Raw genomic sequence first — 21472 nt, 5'->3', positions numbered from 1 at the left:
CAGCAAAGTCTATCTGTCAAATAAGAGATATACGACATAGATAACGACATTCTTACTGCCATCAATCCACGCCGATCGTCTTATCTTGATTCGTACCTCGAGGGATGGCTCGTGTCCGCCTTCTGGCGATTGGCTCCAGTTGGCACCACCATTCACCTCTGCTGCTTGCGTACAGATAAGGGTTTCGCGTACGGCCCAGTAATTACGGGGTGATGTCGCCTCAAATTTGCAGGGGTGATTCAGTCCGTCCGAAGAGCTGTGTTCGTCCCCGTGGCGCGCTTTCTCCATACAAACTTGCCCTCCTCTCTCTCTCTCTCTCTCTCTCTCTCTCTACATATATAAGCACGAGGAGAGAGCTCAAATCTCGCCGTCGCTCTCTCGATCACGAGAAAGCTGAAGAGAAGCCCTCGTTGATAAAAACTCTTCCCCTCCGCCCCTCTCTTTCCCTTCCAATCCGGGATTCCGGATCCCTAATCCTCCGTTCCAGTCCGACCGAACCGGCGTCCATTATCGTCTGTATCCTTTCCCATCTCTCTCGATCCCTTTCGCGCCTTCGATCCTCTCGTGTTCTTCGGTGTTTGTTTGATCCCAACATGGATCGATTTCTGGGGTTTGATGTGGCAGGGGTCACCGCTGGGAAGAGAGCGATGGAGAGGAAGAAGTACCCGATCCGCGCCGAGGATTACCAGCTGTTCGAGGTGGTGGGGCAGGGGGTCAGCGCGTCGGTCTACCGGGCGCTCTGCGCTCCCCTCGACGAGGTCGTCGCCATCAAGATCGTCGATTTTGAGAGGAACAACAGCGATCTGGTGCGTTTGATCTAGTATTGACAATCATCTCGGTTCTTTACTCTTACTGTCTTTTGATTCGAGGAGAGAAATCGATCGGTTCATTGAGAATTGGTTCCCGATTTAAATTCAACAAACAATTTCATTATTGACTTAATTTCACGAATATTCGGTTGGCTATTCGTCAAATGAATAGATTCGTTCCTTCGTGGTATACCGATGATCAAATCAAATGACAATTCTTGCTAAAATATATCTGAAATTTTGCTTATGGCCGATTCAACTTTGCTCGTACATTATGCTGTTAATTTGATTTGACTAAGTTTTACCTTGGAATGATATGCAGATTTGAATATTTATATGTACCTTATAATCGTGTTCAGCCCGTGATAAAAGAATGCGAACTGTTAGGAGATGATCCTCTGGTAGAACAAGTAGTTTAATGTTGTATATCATGTATTTATATGTTGATTTTTAATTCTAGAATTATCATTTGTCATCCACATTTATTAAAGTTTCTAAATTTCAGTTCCTTGTACCATAATGAATTCAATCATGTCCTGTCATCCTTCTCTTTAACAATTTTCTGACAACTTCCTGCAGTAATCATTTTTTCTCTGACGGTGATAGATGTGACCAAAAATTTTAGCATCTGCTACTTATTGTTAATCATTTTATTTGCATGTGGTGGATAATACAACATTACAACTAAAACAAAACATGTTTCTATTGGTTCTCTGTCATTGTTTATGTATAATCCTAATTCATAGGGTATATTCAGGACATGTGTCATAACTTTGTCTACTTTATTTGCTAACCATTAACAGCCTCCAAATTTATTTGCTAATCATCAACAACCTTCAAAGATTTAGATTACTTTGCATATTGTCATGTTGTCTGACAAATCTTATAAATAATTTATCAATAATGTTAGTACATTTGTTGTCTTTTCTTGCACTAAATTGTAATTAAGCTATTTCTATATGATCCTTTCAGAGCAACATCTATCGTGAGGCACAAACTATGATCTTGATAGACCATCCTAATGTTCTCAAGGCACATTGCTCCTTTGTGAATGATCACACCTTATGGGTTGTCATGCCTTACATGGAGGGAGGATCTTGTCTTCATATAATGAAGTCTGTCTTTCCCAATGGCTTTGAGGAACCTATGATCGCAACAGTATTACGTGAAGTACTGAAAGGATTGGAATATCTTCATAATCATGGACACATTCATCGTGATGTTAAGGTATGACTGAGTTGATTCATCTTTACATAGACTTAATGGACTTTCTTTTCACCTGTTTGTCCTTATAATTATTTCCCTATATGTTTTTATTTTGACTGCCAATTGTATAATGACAGGTCATGTTATCTAGTAGTAAAAGATAGTTACCAAGGTTAAAAGAAGATGTTAATATAATGAATAAAATGTGCTTTTTCACTATCGGTTTATTTATCAATTTTTTCTCTAAGGAAATTAAATTTAACTTATTTTATTGCATATATAGGACAATATAAATTTTGTCACTTTTGTTAATCAAATCATAGAAACATGTATCAGATCATGTTATGCATATTTATTTGTTATTAAGTAATAATAGAAACATTTGATAATACAATATCTTCTAATAACTATATATCAAAAATCATGTTCAGTACGTTGTTCTAAGCTGTAACTTCAGAATAAGATGTCACATTAGCTTGATTATATTATCAAGGGCATGCAAAGATGTCACACACCTTATTCACATGATTTTGTGAGACATGCAAATTAAATTATATCTTTGGATGATAGAAATCATTTTGTGTTAGTTGGTGCCATAAAAATTTATGGGTTTTTCATGATATACTCACCAAAATGGGCTCCAGATTAGGTTTAACAAATTGATATGTTGCAATAGCTCTCTTTGTATGTTTTTGCTACTAGATAATGAACTGCTCTATGCTGATAAAGCACACAACTAGCCTTGGTGCGAGATTGCTTCATTATCAAAGCTTAGGTAGCTTTAGAACCTATTCTATCATATAACCAAGTCAATCTTAACCTTGGACAAATTGGATTTTGACTAACCTTGGCAAGCCTGGAATGAGGTATACCTCAAGAAATTTTTTTATAGGTTTTTATCATAGGTATTGGTGTGCATATTTCAATTATCTTCTCGTGAAACATTGATATGCCAGTTTTGTGCCATTTTTTAGGCTGGCAATATTCTAGTTGATGCAAGAGGTAGTGTCAAGCTTGGAGATTTTGGTGTTTCAGCTTGCCTTTTCGATTCGGGTGATAGGCAAAGATCAAGGAATACATTTGTGGGAACACCTTGCTGGTGCAATGCTATTCTAATTAGAACTTTTTGTACGATTATCATCTAATATCCTCTGATTGAAAGTTGTGTTATTCTTTATATAGGATGGCACCTGAGGTGATGGAACAACTGCATGGTTATGATTTCAAGTTGGTCTACTTTCTCATTGTTAAGTCATTATTAATTATTGCATAGCACTTATCACAAATTAATGGCAGGGCTGACATATGGTCTTTTGGGATTACTGCTTTGGAACTCGCTCATGGTCATGCTCCTTTCTCGAAATATCCTCCGATTAAGGTATGATTTCTATCAATTTGGGATGTGCATCATTTGTCTATTGTATTTTTAATATTTTCAATGCTAAGCGTCAGCATGGGAACTCTGGACTACTCTGTTAAGTTTTCTTTTCATTTTAGTTATCCCTTATACGGATAGCCAATAGCAATTGGAAGTTATCATATTAGTAAGTTTCATTTTTATTTATGAGGCAGTTATTAAATCAAGTCACTTGGCAGGTCTTGCTAATGACTTTGCAAAATGCTCCTCCAGGCCTTGACTATGAAAGAGACAGAAAGTTCTCGAGGGTATCATTCTATTATGCTTGATTGCATTCTTCTTATGTGGATGAACATCCAAAATTCTTGAACTCCACTTTTGCTGGTAGTCTTTTAGGGACATGATTGCAATGTGCTTGGTGAAAGATCCTTCAAAAAGACCTTCTGCACATAAACTGTTGAAACAACCATTCTTTAAGCAAGCTAGGTCTCAAGACTACATAGTACGAAAGATTTTGGATGGGTTGCCTACTTTAGGTGATCGCCATCAAGCCCTGAAGGTAGTGAATTGTGATACTAGTTTACCTATAGTTAATTTGGCATTAAAGTTTTTCATAAAGATTTTGCATTAAATATAGGCAAAGGAAGAAGATTTGCTTGCACAGAAGAAAATGCTTGATAGTGAGAAGGAAGAATTATCACAGGTTTGAGTTTTCACGTCCTAACCTGAGTTAATTGAAAGCATTTTTCTCTTTAAGTGATTCAGGATGAAGGAAATGCTTTGAGCTTAGGTTCTCTGACTTAATTATGTATCATATACCTATTTCTCTTTCCCTCTGCTCCAAACAATTAAAATATAAATGCCACTATGATGAAGCTAATGCGTTCTTTTGATAAGATAGTTATTTTACCTTCTGCTCCAAGTAATTATTTTATCTAGATTTTTAAAGCATTATGCTATTAGAAAGTAATTTTTTTATGGTGAATAGATTGGATTAGCTATTAAGTACTTGTTATTATATGAAATGCATTAAGCTTTCATGGTAAAGAGTTTGGGTTATGATTCATGTTGTTACATATGTTTTTTACTTATTAGTAGCCTTTGATTCTTACAAAGGTCTCTGTTTTGTTTATAGAGCGAGTATAAAAGAGGAATTAGTGCATGGAACTTTGATGTTGAGGATTTGAAGGCTCAGGCTTCATTGGTAAGCATGAGTCCCTCTGTTCCTTTTTATGAATTAATTGCACACTGTTTTTGTGAACTACAAGTGTTCTTGTCAGATTCCAGAAAATGAGGAGATCAGGGACGCAAATGAACGCCACATGCTTGAGATTGATGAATTGCAAGAAAGAATATCAGAAGCCACACCTTGTTTCTCATCAAAGGATGGAGATGATGATGCGGTAATTCTTTATCTATTTAATATGGTGCTATTAGGTTCATTGGATCTTCATTTTTTAACAGCATTCCAAATCATCAGAAAAAAGTAATGTCACACGAATCAACTCTTTTGTCAACTGATCAGCCTGGATGCAATCAAAGGTAATATATGAAAAACCTTATAGCAGCCACCCTTAACTTCTACTAAGTTTTGGTGGTTTAATCTTACATTATTTTTTTTAAGGTAATCATACTTACAACTAGTTTTGAACTCTGTTACTATCAAATTCATTACTTTCTTCTTTTTTCTCTCTCAGAAGCAAGTCTGATGGATTAAACAATGAATTTAAGACTGCTGGTTCTAGTGATGGAAATGTTCTCCAGAAAAACTTGCACTTTAACCACGAGGGAAACAGTTCTAGTGAAAGTTGCAGATCAGATTTTGATGAAAAGCGTAAAGATAATTTGTTTTCTCAATCTTTTCATGAACGGAGGCATTCTGTAAATCTCTGTTCAGCAGAACTTATCCCCTTATCAAAAGGAGAGAGGTTTGATATGTCCTCTACGGAATATAGCATAAGAATATGTGCAATAGTTCTGTTATTGTTTGTTTATTTGCATTTACATTGGTTTTATTCCCTCATTATTGTTTGTATTGATGTCATGCCTTATATATGCAAAAGAATTTTCCCCCTCAACCCAACTTTTTTATTGTCAATTATAGTTTAATTTATTTATTGTTGTGTGAAGTTTACAATTGCTACTAGGATGATGGTTAGCATTAATGACATTTGCATCACATACAAACTTTTTCTTTATTAGAGGTATCTGAAGTGGAATATCTCATAGGATTTAGTCCAAACTAGAGACTGAGAGAAGCTGCATATGTGAAAAACAAAATATATGACAAATTGATGAAACTGTTGATGGATGGAGGAAAAAAAAAGGTGAAGTGATATTAGAAGCAGCAATTCTCTTTCTTGTTTTTCTTTTCTGAACTACATGTCAGTCCTCCTAGAAGTATTTATGGGTGTTTCTTGTTAGAATAATGTTTGCTAATATGAATCCTATTATTCCTTCATTTAGTGCTTGAAATGAATCCCTTTTTCGGGTCAATACTTAACAGGTCGCTTGTGGATTTACCTGAAACGTATAAATGAATCACAGGAAAATCTTCTATGCATTGAGCTATGGTCTTCATTTACTTTAACTAAGTTTTTGACCTAACTAATATCAAGTACTTTATAGTCTGAAGAAACAAAATCAGTTCTTAAATATCGGAAATTGCAATGGAGAATTTCAGACGGTAGTTGACACACCTATTGACGTGGTGCATAAACCATCTAAATCAGCAGGCAAGCAATGTAATTTTTAGTATTTTTAATGTTTTTTAATACTCTTTATTTTGTAACTTAGCTAACAAGTTGCATTCGTAGGAGTAATATCCCGATACTTTGCTCTGATTCAGATATTCTTGCTATATCAGGTGCTGATGATGTTGATGACAAATCAAAGCATCCACTTGTTCAGCGGAAAGGCCGTTTTAAAGTGTTGTCTGATAAAATTGATTTGGATAAGATAAGCTAATAAAAGTTGTCTGAACTTTATTTCTTTTGGTTTTAAATAATTAATTCTGATATGGTTTATGATGACAACAGGCTCTTACACCTATTTGCCTTCAGAAGAGTCATAGTATGCAGGTTAGTGGATTACATTTTCATTTACATAGAAAAAGCATGCAATATCATATGAAATGGATTAGTCATTCCATCTTCTCACAATGGATAATTGTTGACTATGATTAGAACCAAAATGTTTGGGCCCTAATAGAATATCTTATGGAATAGGTAATAAAACTATATCAAAACCTCACAAGTGGTGCTTATTGCTGGAATTGATCAATTTGATAATTGGAAATATGAGCTAGTTCTTTATGCCCACTATTTATTGATGCCAAGCTTTTTTTTCATTTGAAATTTGAATATTTTATAAAAATGTGGTGTTGTAATTGATGTCGATAGAATACAGACAATTTGAATGTCTATGTTTATTCCCAGCCTAATTCATGAAGAGGAAAAAGAAGATAAGAGAATGATATATGCTACTTTAAAGTGTCATGACAATCTTCAGAGTAGAGAACTGAAAGTTTTCTATCAGCACAGGATTTTCAGTAATGGTTGATGTCACTCTTATTTTGCAAATGTTTCATAAATCACTTTTCGTAGACTTACTGAAGAGGAAAAGGAAGACCAGCGATTTTTTTTTCCAGCAAGTAAAGGTTTTTTAGACTGTTCATAACTGTAGCATCATGAAATTCCTAGAGAAGGAATAGCAAGAGTCGCCTCCGAAAATATTTGTCTTGAAGGGATACTTTCAAGTTCCTGATTTGTTTGGATCAAGGTTCGCCGTACCGACGTTTCGACCTGGGCTCTGTACGATATGGTATTGGTGTATTGTACGGTACATCAGGGCGTACCGAGCGGTACACCCTGGTGTACCAAATAATTTTATTCTTTTTCATACTGTAGCAGTCAAGGTCTGCCATATCGAAGCGTACCGCCTGTATCGGGCGATACGTACCGGTCCGACAGGTTATCGGTACGCGGATCGCCCGGTATCGCTACAGTGCTACAGTTTTTTTTACTGTTGTACTGCTACAGTATAAAAAAATATATAAAATTGTTCGGTACACTGGTACCGTATCGTACCGAGCCTGGGTCGAAACGTCGGTACGGTACGATACGGCGAACCTTGGTAGCGGTGCTATAATATAGTACTGTAGCACTATAGCGATACCGAGTAGTCTGCATACTGGTAACCTGTCGGACCGGTACGTACCGCCCGATACGAGCGGTACTCTTCGGTATGGCAGACCTTGGTTTGGAATGCTATTGGATCGAACTAGTCAAAACCATCAAATTTCATAGGGGTCCATCTAAGACTGGCGAAATCTAAGTAAGATGTTTAATTTCCACAATATCGAGATCGAACATCAAGCCATGCTTTCGGTACATTTCTGTTTTTTCTTCACTGGTACCAACTCGTAACCCCAAAATATGTTATTTTTTTTATTCAACAAATTCATTTTCTATCATGATGTGTTGGTGCCCGACCGGTTTGGTGTATGCCGAGCATTGTGCTGGGTGTGCTACATGAATTTAGACCCTGGTTTTAATTTTGAAGCACGAAATTTAGCTATGATCGAGATCAACAAGGTTGCTACATGTCAGCAATGCCAATGTATGTTTCAAGGAGCATGAAACTCCTGATATTTGCTTTCTTTTCATCGGATGACTTTGCAAATTTGTTGAGTGCATAGGTGTTTTCTCAACTTCCTTCACCGAGCATACAATCATCAGTTGAAGCCGCATCAAATCTTCTTGGTTATTCCGTGTATCAGCATCTGCATTCCATTTTGCAGGCAAATATACTTCAAAGGGTACGAAGTTGGCATCTACTTTCTCTCCTAATCTGATGTTTATAGATCCTTAATATCTTCTTCCCTTTTCCTTTTGCAGGATAACATCCTTAGCCTGATGAAGCAACTAAGCCCTGGCGAGTTATCATCGACGTCCAATCCAGCCAGTCGTTCAACCGAGGGAGTCTCCATGTTGACATCATCGACTATATTTACGGAGAAGTCTTTGGTATGCTAATAATGGTTTTCTATTGTGAAACAGATGCATCATACTTTTTGATCTTTTTACTACTAAGCCTGTGTGTTATTTTTATGTGTGCTAATTAATAGCTTATATGTTAAGTCTTAACATCATCGAGTGTGCTTTATTTATGTGGTAGGACACTTTATAACTGGCAAGTTTAAAGGTTCCCATAACGGAGAGATTAAGACGCATTTAATTTTAAGAAGCATACATGTCACTCTGATGTATACAATTTTGATCGTCTCTGGTTCTGCAGATGGAAGCAGCAACTAAGGAGAAGGAGCTGATACAGGAGCTTTGTGAGTTGCAGTGGAGGTATAATAACTCGCATTCCCTGGCTTCATAACACGCTTCTAAGCTTGTCGCATCTGACGCTTGTGCTTGGCACCGCAGGCTAATCTGCACGCAGGACGAAGTAAAAAGGCTTAGATTTAGAAATACTCAGTCCAGTGCATCGCATCCTCCCCACAATTGATTTCTGTAGCTGGTGACGAACTAACAGCAAAGCATTTGTTCAGGTGTAAGAACAGAACAGGTAAACCACCACGTCCTCCTCCATCGCTGCTGCTGCTGCTTCTGCTTCTGCTTCGGCAGCAAAGGAGGGATAGACGTGCATATATTATTGTAATGCCATTTCCACACTAAACACATCGTGGAGGTGAGACACTTTTGTATGTTTAATCGCTCTACACAACTCCTAAGGTTAATTAACATTTATGGTAACATCGTGGAAGTATAACTAACCTTCCACTGAGCATCTATGATGGTTACGCCATAAAAGCGTGGTAGAAATGCATTATATTTTCGAGGATTCATGCTACAACGCTGTGTCATGATGTGTGGGATAAAGGAGTCAACCTAACGAATAGGCATCGCCGATGAAATCCGCAACAATGAGGTAACGGAGAAATTTAAAGAGGTCGCAATCTGTAGTGACAATTTCAAGAACGCGTGTGTAATTTTTGTATTTTGTTGTCGATCATTTTTTAACGTAAAAGAATCGAATCAATGAAGATAAAGAATGACATTTTTTTTCGTGTAATTGCAAAATGGAATATAAATTCATCAAAGGCCTCTTTCGATAATGGTTTCCACAGTGAAGGATGATGCAGCACGGAATAGAAATGGCATCGATACACAAATATTGCGTTCGAGCATAGAAAATGATAACTAAAATAAGCACGAGTAGCTTTCTTTTGCCCCTTCATGAACTTTAACTATTTATATTTTTTTTTTTCAAATCCATACAAAATCGATTTAATTGAAGACTTTGGAATTAAAAATAATTTTGGTTCATAAATCAATAAATCTAAAGCTCTTAGTTTCCATTGGAGTAAAAAGAGAGAAAAAAAATGAAAATCTCATGCAAACAATCACGCTGGCACGCTGACAAGGTTTTAATGCAAGCAGTGACAGAGGAAGAGGATGATACCTCCTTTTTATCATCAGCAGCGGAGTATTGAGAGACCTCTGGAATGCAGCAGACCATCATCAACCAAATCGAGCAATAAAACATGTCAATACAGGAAGACGGCATCTCCTCGGATCTTTTCCCAGCCCCTGTGCATTCGAGAAACATGGTGATAAAATGAATCATGCGGATGGTTGTTGTATCCGCAGCCCGCTATGTACACTACAGTGAGGAGTAAGCGGTTTCACACGCTAATCTTTGCACAAGCAACAAGCTCTCCGGTCCATGAAAACCCATTTCCGTCGATCAATCTTTGTGCAATCACCTGTCGCGTTTTGTTTGCTTCACAAGTGTGCATAGACTCCTTCGAGTTGCAGTCCGACATCCTCTTTCCATGCGTCAGCAGTGGTAGGACCAAGAACGAGCACAGCACAGGATTAATTTGGATCGTTGGAGACAGTATCTAATAGATTGACTTCACGCTCCAAGCTCCACGAGCACTCGTTCGACTTGGTGACATTTAAGCTGTACTCCCTGAAGTAGCCATTGCGAGTGATGATGAAAATGGATGCCCTGATAGATAAGCACAAAACAACAGTAATGCCGCTTTTAGTTGGAACCGGTAAAACCATGAACAAGCAACAGGTGGATTAACTCAAAATAAATAACCTATGTTTAAAACGAACTGTCCTATGGTAACTCCCGTCAGCCTCATTTATCAGTCCGATATGACATGTTACAGAAGTCACACAATAACATGATTGCGAAATCAAATCCATGTCTAGGAAACATGATTAGATCTAATAGCAAAGAAACTTTGTCTGTAACTTCATGTATCCTAAGGTAGAAAACCAGACACAATGATGTTGCCATTAAAGTCTGATTATAAAAGCTTTAGGTAAGTACACCACAACAGTCATGCAATGAGTTAACCATTTAATCTACTGCGCTAAAATTGCACAAAGCCACACCGGATGTAATCCATCCAACCTGATGCTCAATTATATCTTAGAACTACAATGCTTCCCTATCTGTCAACAATAGATAAGTAGAGCAAATGATGAGCAGTGACTAATGCAGTGTTAATATGCTGCTTCAACCAAAAGCTAACAGTATAAGTGAACTTGCAGTAGCTGCCCGAATAAAGAATTGAATTACCTCTTAAATCTTGTTTTTCAGTGCCACATAAACCAAATGAGACGGTGCTTATTTCAATGGCTTTAAATATTAGTCAAATGATGATTTACTGAGGCAAAAATAGAAAAATAATAATAATAATGGCCTGGTCAGCTTAACATGCTCTAATATTTATGTTTCATATGGCTTACACATGTCAACCATGTCACGCATAGCAGTGATCCATTCATCTTTGATGAACAAAACAAAGGACTAAACAGAAAGAGCAACTAAATGAAAAGTCATGCTAAAGGCTCTGAACATTCATTCAGCAAAAAACTCACCGAAAACCAGAAACTCCAGGAGCACTTGAAATATTGTCAATGCTGTGGATCCTAACATGGCTGAAGAAAAGAAAGGAAAGAAAAATAAGAGACTAAGCAACCAATTAACTCCTAGAAAGTAATGAAAAAAAAAATCCACGATAGCATAGTTTCAGCTTGACCTTTTGACACAGGCAGGGACAACATTGTGAAGAATGTGATGATAAGCATGGTCAAAGGCATCACTCAATGTGTCAGGGATCAAAGAACCAATTACTCTGTTTGGTTTTCTTCTGAAAAAAGTGGAGGAGAAGATGAGGATGAAGCACCAGATATCAAAAGCTTAGCAATTAAAAGACCACAAATACATGAGCTAGTTTCCCAGCATAGCTGTAAACTCCATTGTCATGTGCAGATGAATTCAATTGCAGACACACAACTTTCTTTCCAACCTTTGCTTTATTGCAGGTCCCAACAAGAAGGCATGCAAAGAGCCTGATGAGCTTGTGGCAACAAGAACTTCTGGTACATCAGCACATGGTCCAAATGATAGGGAATAGATTGTTGATGGATATGTTCCTCTCCGGAAACTATATGACTGCAGAACATCGAATAAGATTAAACATATATAATATGCATTTCAATACATGAGATCATTCCAAACAATCTAGGGATATCAAACTTTAGATTTGCAGTAACCTCAGTGGCTTGTGAAACGAGGTGCACTCTGATAATTGTTCCTTGCTGAGAAGCTGTTGCCAGATATGTGCCGCTAGAAGAGAATATCATTGCAACTAATGGTGATCTATGGGCATCAATCTGTTGAAAGAGTACACAGCTCTCGAAATCATAATTGTAATTTCCATGTACCATTCATAGAAGGTTATTTATTATGGAAAATCAAGGACATCAAGAATTATTAAGCAGAAACATTAAAAATGCTGTAGTAGCAGCAGCAAGAAATAGATTAATCAATTAGGAAAATACAGTTAAGGATGTTCGAGAAAAAAGATCAGAAGCAGTCCACAAGATTAATACAAAGGACTGGAGAAAATACTGGTTTCAAAATGTCCTAAATCTTGTGCACAATATCAGGAAAGAGGAGGATACATGGCTCCATTAAATTAACAAGTCCATTTAAGAGAATATATGCTCTAATAGGTAAAATAAGCTACAAAAAAAGAGTGCCAAAAGATTCTTCGGAAAGGAAAAAGAAAAACTTATGATACAGACTGAAAGAGAAATTGCTTAGGCCAAGGGATAAAACCAGAACACACTAAAAAGCAAAAGCCAAACAACATTCATGTAAATGGGAGGGAAGCTTATCGAAGCAGATATACTGCAATTAAACGCTCAGTTTTGTTTCATGGAATTCAAGTCTTCCTAATAAGTCAACAATGCTGTGTAAATCTCCCAATTTTAGAGAGAATTCTGTGCTTCTCTGGTCAGAAAGTTAGACACTTGACACCCAAAAAATACGAAGAAATGTTAAATGAACTTTTAATATGGAGTTTCTTTAAACTGGCATAACAACATATCCTTACTGATATGTTATGCTACTGAATTAACATAGTGAAAATGATTTTTTTTTTCGACAACCTGACAGACTGATTGGAGTGCAACTGTGTTGTAAATTAAAACAGATCCTTTAGTTGTACTTGCTGGAAGAGCCAAATAGCAACTTTCCGATCCAGGAGAAAATGCACAGAGCCCTGGAAAAGAAATAGTTGGCTATTAAAGACATGATAAGCTTAACCTGACCAATTATAAAGTATAAGTTTCTACAGTTTCCATAACAATGGATACTGGACAGAAAATGATACATCTAAAATATGCTTACTATTATCTAGCAAGTAATTATGAGAAAATGTATCAGAAACAAAGAGGATACACATATGAGAAAAATATAAGGATTTACAAAATAACATACTCCTCTTTTAATAAAATATAACAGGAAAGAAAAAAGGAAGCAATTCAATCATTGACTTCTTCAATCTTGGCCTGCTATCATTTTTCGAACATGGATCAATGTTTCTTCTTTTATGTGATCATCTGTCTGTTCTTTGTTGAAGACACTAGAATTGAAATTTTATACTAAACCATGATGGAAGATACCAGGATTTTTTTTTTTCTTTCGAATAGTCTACCAACAATTTAGCATAACATGCATTGGCCTAGCATAATGGTTCTTATATTGCATACAACCGTAAACTACTCCAGTATAAACACAATACAATTGGCCAGTAACCAGTACTTGATACCTAGTAGGAAAGTCCCAACATTATGTATAAAAACTCTAATATTCTGCTTGATGTGCAAGCTAGATGAAGTATTCATGGCTTGACATGTTGACCCAATTCAACATAACAGAGCAAGAAAAATGTTTATAGTGCTTTGCGGTTTGCATAAAGTCCCATATGCAAGTGAAAATTTGGCAAAATCAAAGATGGGTTAGAGAAAAAGATAGCCATGATCCAACACAACTTGCCAAGGTACCATGATAAAATACTTTTTGCGTGACCACTATCTCCAAAAACTTAAGCTAGCAAGATATAGTCCACCCTATATATGAGATTTTACATGCAACACATCAAAAATGCTAGGCATTTCAGTATTAGGTCAAGAAAGGAAACAAAATTCAGGTGCTAGCATTAACAAAATCTTAATAATTTGATGGTATTTATAACAATAATAATGAGAAAGAATATAACAGGAAAAATAAAACTAATTATATAAATATGGCTTGGTCCAAGAAAAATCAATTTGCTTTATCCCACTTCCACAGCTTGTTAAATCAAACTTGTGAAAAATCTATTGTCAATGCAACACTAGCTTGTGTAAAATTCCAATGCAAACTAAAGTTGAGAATATTGTAAACTAAAGAGTAAAATTCAAACTAAAGTGTAAAATTCCAATGCAACACTAGCTTGTTAAGAATATTGTCAATCATTAAGCATAGGGGGTTTCATTTTTAAGAAGATAAAACTCTGAAGTTGAGGCTCAAGTAAAGCAACTTGGCCATTGATAACCCATTGATAAAGTATAAACACCGAAGTTAGATGAACAGGACCATGGAAATCTAAGCTCTAAGATCTATTGATCATCATCTCCGTTAATAACCCATTGATTTCCACCACGACAATAGAAGGAACAGTGACAACATAGTGAAGCAAGACCAGCATTAAGGTGTCATTTCCACATTAAAAGGGTTAATGCTTCGAGTATTAGCAAAAACATTGGCTTAGATGCTTCGTGGTGCCTTAAATAGAGTATTCTATAGAGAAGTGGTAACATTTCTTTTTTCCAAAAAAATGACAAGGAGAATTGTTATGACCTTTGTTGTTTGGCACGGTATCAATTGTCTCCAGAATAACAAGGCTGTTCAAGTCATAAATATACGTTTTATCTCGCAAGACGACGATAAGCCTGCATGGTGTAGTATGATGACATTCAGAATATCATGAAAAATCATAAAAATATACTCTTGCATCTTATATATCAAACAATCAAAAAGCAAACTAATTCAACAAATTACAACTCCAGGCATACACTAATACAACTCCCATTGAAGGGTGTCAACTTATAAAGAAGCTATAATCACAAGGAAATGTAACCTGTAGCTTTTGCATTCACAAATATGCAACAGTTACATGTACAAGTTGATCATAGGTACAGCAAGATATACAGGCTTCTTTCATGAAATAAGGAGCATATTTATGTACGTGAAATTGAATTTTAAAGAAAGTAAACATTTTTCAAGGAAATATTGCAGTCAATTTTGTGAGTATCCAGTCTAAAATATAGTCGGCAATGATGCAAGTCAAATTGTAAAAAATGGGAATAACAAGCAATGGCATTTCTCATGCGCCAGTTCAATTTAACCTTTGGTTTGGTGGAACTTATTAGATAGGATAAACAATTAATAAAAATTTGGTTAGCTCTAATAATCTTTCCCTTTTAAGCAACTACAATATTTTCTCAACAAGATGCAAGCTAAAAGATAGCAATCTGCCACACATAGCACCACAAGCATGTATATGCATTCCTCTTTGACATTTATCAGCTTGATGGACTGCATATTTCTGAACCAATTTCTAATTTAGTCTAAGTAACAACTTTGTCATAATTGATACTAAAAAACAGGAAAGAACTATGAAGCAAGCTGGCTGCTAGCAAAAAAACTCTAAAGATGAATTGGCTTCTTTGTTAACAGAAGAATTTGATGTCAAATTGATGTGTGCTTAAACTTCAAGGCTTAGTAATTCATATATCATTCACTTTGTATCATCTGAAACAGTGATTGCAAAAGGCGCTCGGGCGCTCGCCTAGGCGCTCGGGCGAGGCGAGGCGAGGCCCGAGCGCCTCGCTAATGTCCCAGGCGGCGCGCTTCAATCAGGCGCCGCCTAGGCGCTCGCCCGAGCCCAGGCGCTGGGCGTTTCGGGCGAGCGCCTGGGTAAACCGAACCAGAATTTTAGGTCTGGTTCGGTCCTGGTTCGGTTGTTAGTTGGTTCAATCGAACCAACTAAACCGATATAACCCCAACCCTAACCCTAACCCACCACTAACCTGCTGCCGCTGCCGATCCCGATCCCGATCGCGATCTCGTCGCTCGTTGCCGCTGTCGCTGCTCGCGCCTCCCGCGAGCCCTCCTGCTGCTCGCGCCTCCCGCGAGCCCTCTCGCTGCTCGCGTCTCCTGCGAGCCCTCCCGCGAGCCTTCCCGCTGCTCGCGCCTCCCTCGAGCCCTCCCGCTTCTCACGCCTCCCGCGAGCCCTCCCGCTGCTCGCGCCTCCCGCGAGCCCTTTCGCCTCCTGCGAGCCCTCCTGCAAGCCTTCCCGCTGCTCGCGCCTCCCTCGAGGCCTCCCGCTGCTCGCGCCTTCCGCTCCCTTTCCTTTTCCCGTTGCCGCTGCCGCCGCTCGCCGCTGCTGCCGCCGCTCGCCGCCGCTGCTGCCACCACTGCTGTCGCCGCTCGCCGCCGCTGCTTCCTCGTTTCTCCGTCAGCAGGTTTATACTGTTAATGTGATTATATTTATTAATTATATTATATATTTTTATATTTTTATTTAAAATTTTAAATAATTATATTTATTAATTATATTTTATATTTTTATATTTTAGCGCCTCGCTTCGCTCGGGCGAGCGCCTGGGCGAGCGCCTAGCGCCTCGGGCGTTTTTGGACCTTGGCGCCTTTTGGCGCCTAGCGCTTTTTAAATCACTGATCTGAAAGTCAAACTGAATGAAGAAAATAATGGAACCAGTAGGGTAAAAATATGAATGCAACAAAAAATTACATAAAAACAAAAATAATAAGGCAAAATTTATGATATATATAAAACAAGGTAGTTTGCAAGCTTCTTAAGATCAACAGCCAACACATTATAATAAGCACTACAGAAAGAGAAGAAAGTTTCAGCTTAAAGATTCAAAATTGTAGGTAATAGGTGACATGTATATCTAAAAATGTTTAAAGGTTTGATATTTACAATTAACATAATCACTTATAGTAAATATTCACATAAAAACCATGCAGTTCCATTATTTGCATCTATTAGAATATATTGTTGATTCTCAGACTGTTATATACAAGCTGCAAAGATCTACCTCAACCACTGAGGAGATTATAAAGGAAATGGTAAGCACAATGGTTCAGTAACAACCTTTTTCTGTTAAGACGGACAGCTACGATCGATGTCAAGAAATTTAACTCTCTGAGTGCAGATCCAGTCAGAGTATTGAAAAGACAAAGTTTCCGAGGAGATAGTGATGGCTGTTCGAGTCAATTCAAAGCATAGCCAAACAAGAGTTTGTATATCTGTAGGCCAATAAGAAGGCTCATGAAAGAATAACTTTAAAACAAACGTGTTCGAAGTACCTGCTCCCCTGCCCCAACTATAGCAAGAAGATTTGTGCTAAAAAGCATCTCAACAATGTTGAATGCACCAACAGCTGTGAACACGAAACAGAATTAAGTTTTTATTTCTGAAACAAGACAAGAATACAAACGAAGTACTCTCCTTATCAAATTAACAGTATCACATATCAGACTCTTGCTTTTGATAATCTACAAAAATGATTGAACAACTACTTTCTTGTTGAATGTAATCTTACTGATAAATGTGGTTTGTATAAATATTCGATGGTTGAGCAACATCTTGTTAAACTGTGAAGGACCTTTTAATAGAAATAGTTTCTACAAATATAGATCCAGCTTTTTGCACACATACAGAAAATCCTACTTTGCTTTTGGCTAAGGAAATATTGTTATCAACCTTTTACTTGTACAATCATGACATTTTATTACCAAGCCTAGTAAAATACATGGTGTAACACTGAGAGATCCATTTATTCATCACTTTATTACATCACCATGTTGCTACCAGATTTCATGGATAGCCACTCCACTGCAGATCGCCACCTTGTATTATATGTATCATCTCCAATAAAATCTCTCCAAATTGCTTTCAAATACTCGAAAATTTTGAACATTGAGGTACGTTATTACAAAATTATACTTGAGCAATTGAATTAGGGTTTGGATATGCATGTATCTAGGCTACATCCATCAGGAAGTATGGATTTACATGGATTTGGCCTAGTAAGATTCCTTGTCTTATATACATCATCTCCAATAAGGTCTCTTCATAATCCTTTAAATTATTTGAACCAAAATTTTGAACCTTGAGATACACAAATATAAATTTTATTCAAAAGTAGTGGAAGTACAACCTAAATTTACATGTAGTTTATTAAATTTACATGGAGTCTAATTTGCGATGATCTACACTAATCTTGAGCAGATTTACACAAATTTTGGCCGGATATGCATAAATCTATCTTAGATCCATGCAAATGTAGGTTGAGTCCTATAGGAACTAGACTAGATCTTACTGGATCTAAGATAAACATGCACAAATCCAGCTTACATTTAAATAGATGGATGCCAAATACATGTAGATCCAAACTTAATTTACCAATAATGCATGCTTGAAATGAGCATCTTTCACCTTAATCTAAGCAAAAAAACAACTCCTAAGAAACAAAAATAAGTAATAAATATGGTTGCAAAATTCAAATTTACTTTGAAAATTCCAAGTTTCCTCTCAAGAATCTGCCCCATAGGAAGAGAGAAATGCTCTAAAATAAAAGATATTTGAGAAATTTGATGGAGAAAGTAAGCAATTTGAAGAAATCTATAAAAGAGAATAATAAAGAAAGGAAAGGAACTACTAGTAAAAATAAAAAAAAGGGAATCAGATGAGGAAGAAGGGAAAAGGGTGGAAGTGTACCAACATTAAGCGGTAGACTTATTTTCTAGTACAACTAGGGATCAGAGCAAGACTGGGTAGTATGTCCTCTATGAAACTGGAACTTGACAAAATTGTCCGATCAGTATGCCAGTACATGTTTGGTGTGGATTGATCCATCCGAAACTGGAAACCTTAAGTATATATTTCTTTTTTCCTCTTTTTTTAATGGGAAGAGTTACCTGGTTTCCTTTAATTTGTCTGTTGAGAATTCAGGTTGCTCTGATCAGAACTTTCAAGTAGATGCCATAACCAGGTTATCAAGCAGGAGTGAGAAGCAACATATTCCTTAGAAATCGTAGATTATGTTAAAGGAAGAAACAACATCTTAAATGCTTTCATAAGCTTACCCATCAGCGAGAAGGAAATGTATTGAATCAACTGCTGATGTCGTACAGCATCAATCAAGAACCTCAAAGCTTGTCTTCCTCGACTTTTAAAAAAAATCACCTACCAATTGCAGTTTAATGAGCATCCATTAAAGGAGCCATGTTACTCTCTCATTTCTCCCATAGTCCATACAAGAATTTAGCTTAATTGCATATCTTTCAAATGATAAAATCACAGTAAGATACCAACTTTGTTGTGATTTCCCAACCACAAAGAACTTAGTTCAAAGGTCCACCAATGAATAAAAAGACTGTCAAAAGGAATTTGCGCGAACAACTGACAAGGAGTTCTAGATGCTTCATTTCAGTAGTAAGACATCATTTCACCAAAGGAACACCAACCTAAAATGATAATTGCAAATAACCTAGAAGTGGCCACTAGCAAAAAACTTCCAACAAGACAATCATAAAAGTAACAGGCTTAGGTAAATAGAGCATTAAAGACTGCAGGGAAGCATGGCTGGTTCTGTGATCAACTCACCTCTTTCAAAGCACAATCTCCCAGTCCGTGCATCAAAAAGCTTGAACCCATCTTTTGTTCCAACAGAAAACCAGCTGCATCACAACAAACAAACAATGTATAGAATTCAAATATGCAGCCAAACAATCCCCTTAATTCTTCCGATGCAATCAAATTTAACAAAATCCCCAATATCAATTAGAATGCCAACTAGGTTCATTTCACAAAAGACTCGTTTAATCAGTGCTGATGTAACAACACAAAGTGAATAGGAGCCACGATTTACGATCAAAATACTGCCGATTAAAAAATGGAACGGGAATAGAGCGACACACAAATAGAACACCATTGATTAAGATTTCGGGCAAAAATAATCGAGAATCCATTTCCGCTACGCTCTTGAAGGTTCAAAATCAAGAAAGCGTCATCCTAATCGAGAAATACACTAAAAATATGTCGCATCCTATACGAATTCTCCAGCAAAATAATCTCTAAGGGAACGATGAACACTTGAAACCCTAATTCAACCGTAACCGTGACAGGGAAGGTTGCGTGGGGGCTTCACCTGTTGTCCTGGTTGAAGGAGGCGCAGAGGACCGGGGACGCCGACGGGGAGGCCCTGGAGCTGCTCGCCATTTCGGTCGCTATCGTCGGCGTTTCGCGGGAGAAGTTGCTCTCGCCAAGACAAAGAAGTCGACAGGGTTGTATATATATATATATATATATATATATATATATATATATATATATATATATATATATTTATTTATTTATTTATTTATTTATTTATTTATTTATTTATTTATTTTTATATATGTGTATATATGTATATATATACATATATATACAAAGATATGTATATGTATATGTATATTTATATTTATATTTATATACACACTCGTCACCCTCGTTTTACCCGTAAGAAAATTAGAAGCTAATATGGGCCCCATGTGGGACTCTCAGCTTTGTGTCAATTGATTCTGACAAAGACGAAAGTGGGTAACGCCGAAGGTGAGTTGTAAAGTATGTATTGCTGGTGGGTTGGTTTCTCTAAGGACGTGTTCTTGTTCAACTGTAAGAAAGCGATTGAAGTATCTTTTAAGGGCGAATTTCTGGAAAAAAAAAACCTTTAAGTTTCTTATTTTTGGCACAGCATCTCAAGAAATTCTTATTGTTATTGAGTGTTTCTTGTCATTGAAAGGATAATTATATATATATATATATATATATATATATATATATATATATATATATATATATATATATATATATATATATATATATATATATATATATATATTATGATTAAAAAAACTCTTATATTTAAGAAATTTATCTTTACTTTTGCTATATCTGCCACCACCTCCCCTACCCTCTACATCGCTCTATATCGCCATCACATGAGAAATGAGAGGGCGTGATGATGATAACTCTCGTGTGAAGAGGGTCTAATGGGATCATCGTTATCACATAGTACCTAAAGACCATAATCTAATATGACAAATGAGAAGAAGATAATGATGGGTGTGAAGTAGCGATGTGATGATACATGGAGAAGGTAGTGATGTGTCCAACGAGGATAAGAGATAATTTAGATATTTTAAAATTCAATATATGGTTTGAAAAAATTAAAATAGGGAAGAATAGATGAGAAATACTCAAAATAAGGATATTTATTAAGAAAATCGTGTGTGTGTATATATATATATACACACACACTTTTACCCACCTGGGTTTTGGGCTTTTGTGTGGGATCATAAATACATCATTTTCTTATTTCAGTGAAATAATCCAGCGTAAATGATTCCATATATACATGTCCTCCGTGACACGTGCGCGTCACAGATCCCGTCGTGTAAGGAAACGGTCCTCGATCCCTCGGACGCGATCCACTTCCAAGGCAAGGACACCGGTCTTCGTCCCAAAATGACAATATTGCCCACGTATCCGCGACCTACCTTTCAAATCGAGCAGGGGTATTTCGGGTAATTAGAAGTCTGTCAAAGTAAGTGGCCAACTTCGCGGCCGTTCCCGCCGTGCCCAAGGCTCGGCTGGGGG

At 37.0% G+C, this 21472-nt stretch overlaps 2 protein-coding genes across 5 annotated transcripts; one reads left to right on the top strand and one right to left on the bottom strand.

The window, feature by feature from the left end:
- The first annotated feature begins 130 nt into the window (after positions 1–130).
- Positions 131–9229, top strand: LOC135649605 (serine/threonine-protein kinase BLUS1-like). 3 transcript variants are annotated; one of them, XM_065168140.1, is made up of 20 exons: positions 131–512; positions 625–806; positions 1782–2036; positions 2990–3114; positions 3198–3242; positions 3312–3393; positions 3612–3680; positions 3761–3931; positions 4010–4075; positions 4508–4576; positions 4653–4775; positions 4853–4914; positions 5070–5300; positions 6001–6107; positions 6239–6330; positions 6411–6452; positions 8072–8191; positions 8271–8399; positions 8671–8729; positions 8808–9229. In XM_065168140.1, exons 2-20 carry the CDS (start codon positions 648–650, stop codon positions 8887–8889), a joined length of 2088 nt encoding a protein of 695 aa, XP_065024212.1. In that variant the 5' UTR covers positions 131–512; positions 625–647; the 3' UTR covers positions 8890–9229. The 3 variants fall into 3 exon arrangements, with proteins under 3 accessions (XP_065024212.1, XP_065024211.1, XP_065024213.1); XM_065168139.1 differs by having other exon boundaries at positions 6001–6116; XM_065168141.1 differs by lacking the exon at positions 4853–4914 and having other exon boundaries at positions 4660–4775; positions 6001–6116.
- A 461-nt stretch (positions 9230–9690) lies between these two features.
- LOC135649606 (autophagy-related protein 18b-like) lies at positions 9691–20116 on the bottom strand. Of its 2 annotated transcripts, XM_065168142.1 has the most exons (12): positions 19980–20116; positions 19436–19509; positions 18916–19015; positions 17134–17207; positions 16919–17028; positions 14599–14690; positions 12864–12976; positions 11964–12083; positions 11717–11862; positions 11447–11557; positions 11286–11345; positions 9691–10398 (listed from the first exon to the last, which is right to left on the bottom strand). In XM_065168142.1, exons 2-12 carry the CDS (start codon positions 19484–19486, stop codon positions 10263–10265), a joined length of 1113 nt encoding a protein of 370 aa, XP_065024214.1. In that variant the 5' UTR covers positions 19487–19509; positions 19980–20116; the 3' UTR covers positions 9691–10262. The 2 variants fall into 2 exon arrangements, with proteins under 2 accessions (XP_065024214.1, XP_065024215.1); XM_065168143.1 differs by lacking the exon at positions 18916–19015 and having other exon boundaries at positions 19980–20110.
- Positions 20117–21472: the final 1356 nt, after the last annotated feature.

Source organism: Musa acuminata, chromosome BXJ3-9 (genome assembly GCF_036884655.1).
Source record: "Musa acuminata AAA Group cultivar baxijiao chromosome BXJ3-9, Cavendish_Baxijiao_AAA, whole genome shotgun sequence".
Lineage (NCBI taxonomy): Eukaryota > Viridiplantae > Streptophyta > Magnoliopsida > Zingiberales > Musaceae > Musa > Musa acuminata.
The sequence above is the reverse complement of the archived record's forward strand: the minus strand, read 5'-3'. Positions and strand labels throughout refer to the sequence as shown.

What these genes read in the sequence shown, in the direction of transcription:
- LOC135649605 (XM_065168139.1), top strand. Translation starts at nt 648, where the DNA reads ATGGAGAGGAAGAAGTACCCGATCCGCGCCGAGGATTACCAGCTGTTC. An exon ending in AGGATGGAGATGATGATGCG is followed by an intron (nt 4,776 to 4,852) that starts GTAATTCTTTAT and finishes CCAAATCATCAG; the next exon opens with AAAAAAGTAATGTCACACGA. An exon ending in ATAAAATTGATTTGGATAAG is followed by an intron (nt 6,331 to 6,410) that starts ATAAGCTAATAA and finishes TGATGACAACAG; the next exon opens with GCTCTTACACCTATTTGCCT.
- LOC135649606 (XM_065168142.1), bottom strand. Translation starts at nt 19,486, where the DNA reads ATGGGTTCAAGCTTTTTGATGCACGGACTGGGAGATTGTGCTTTGAAA. An exon ending in CATTTCCTTCTCGCTGATGG is followed by an intron (nt 17,208 to 18,915) that starts GTAAGCTTATGA and finishes TCGTGTTCACAG; the next exon opens with CTGTTGGTGCATTCAACATT. An exon ending in CACTCCAATCAGTCTGTCAG is followed by an intron (nt 12,084 to 12,863) that starts GTTGTCGAAAAA and finishes CTCTTTCAACAG; the next exon opens with ATTGATGCCCATAGATCACC.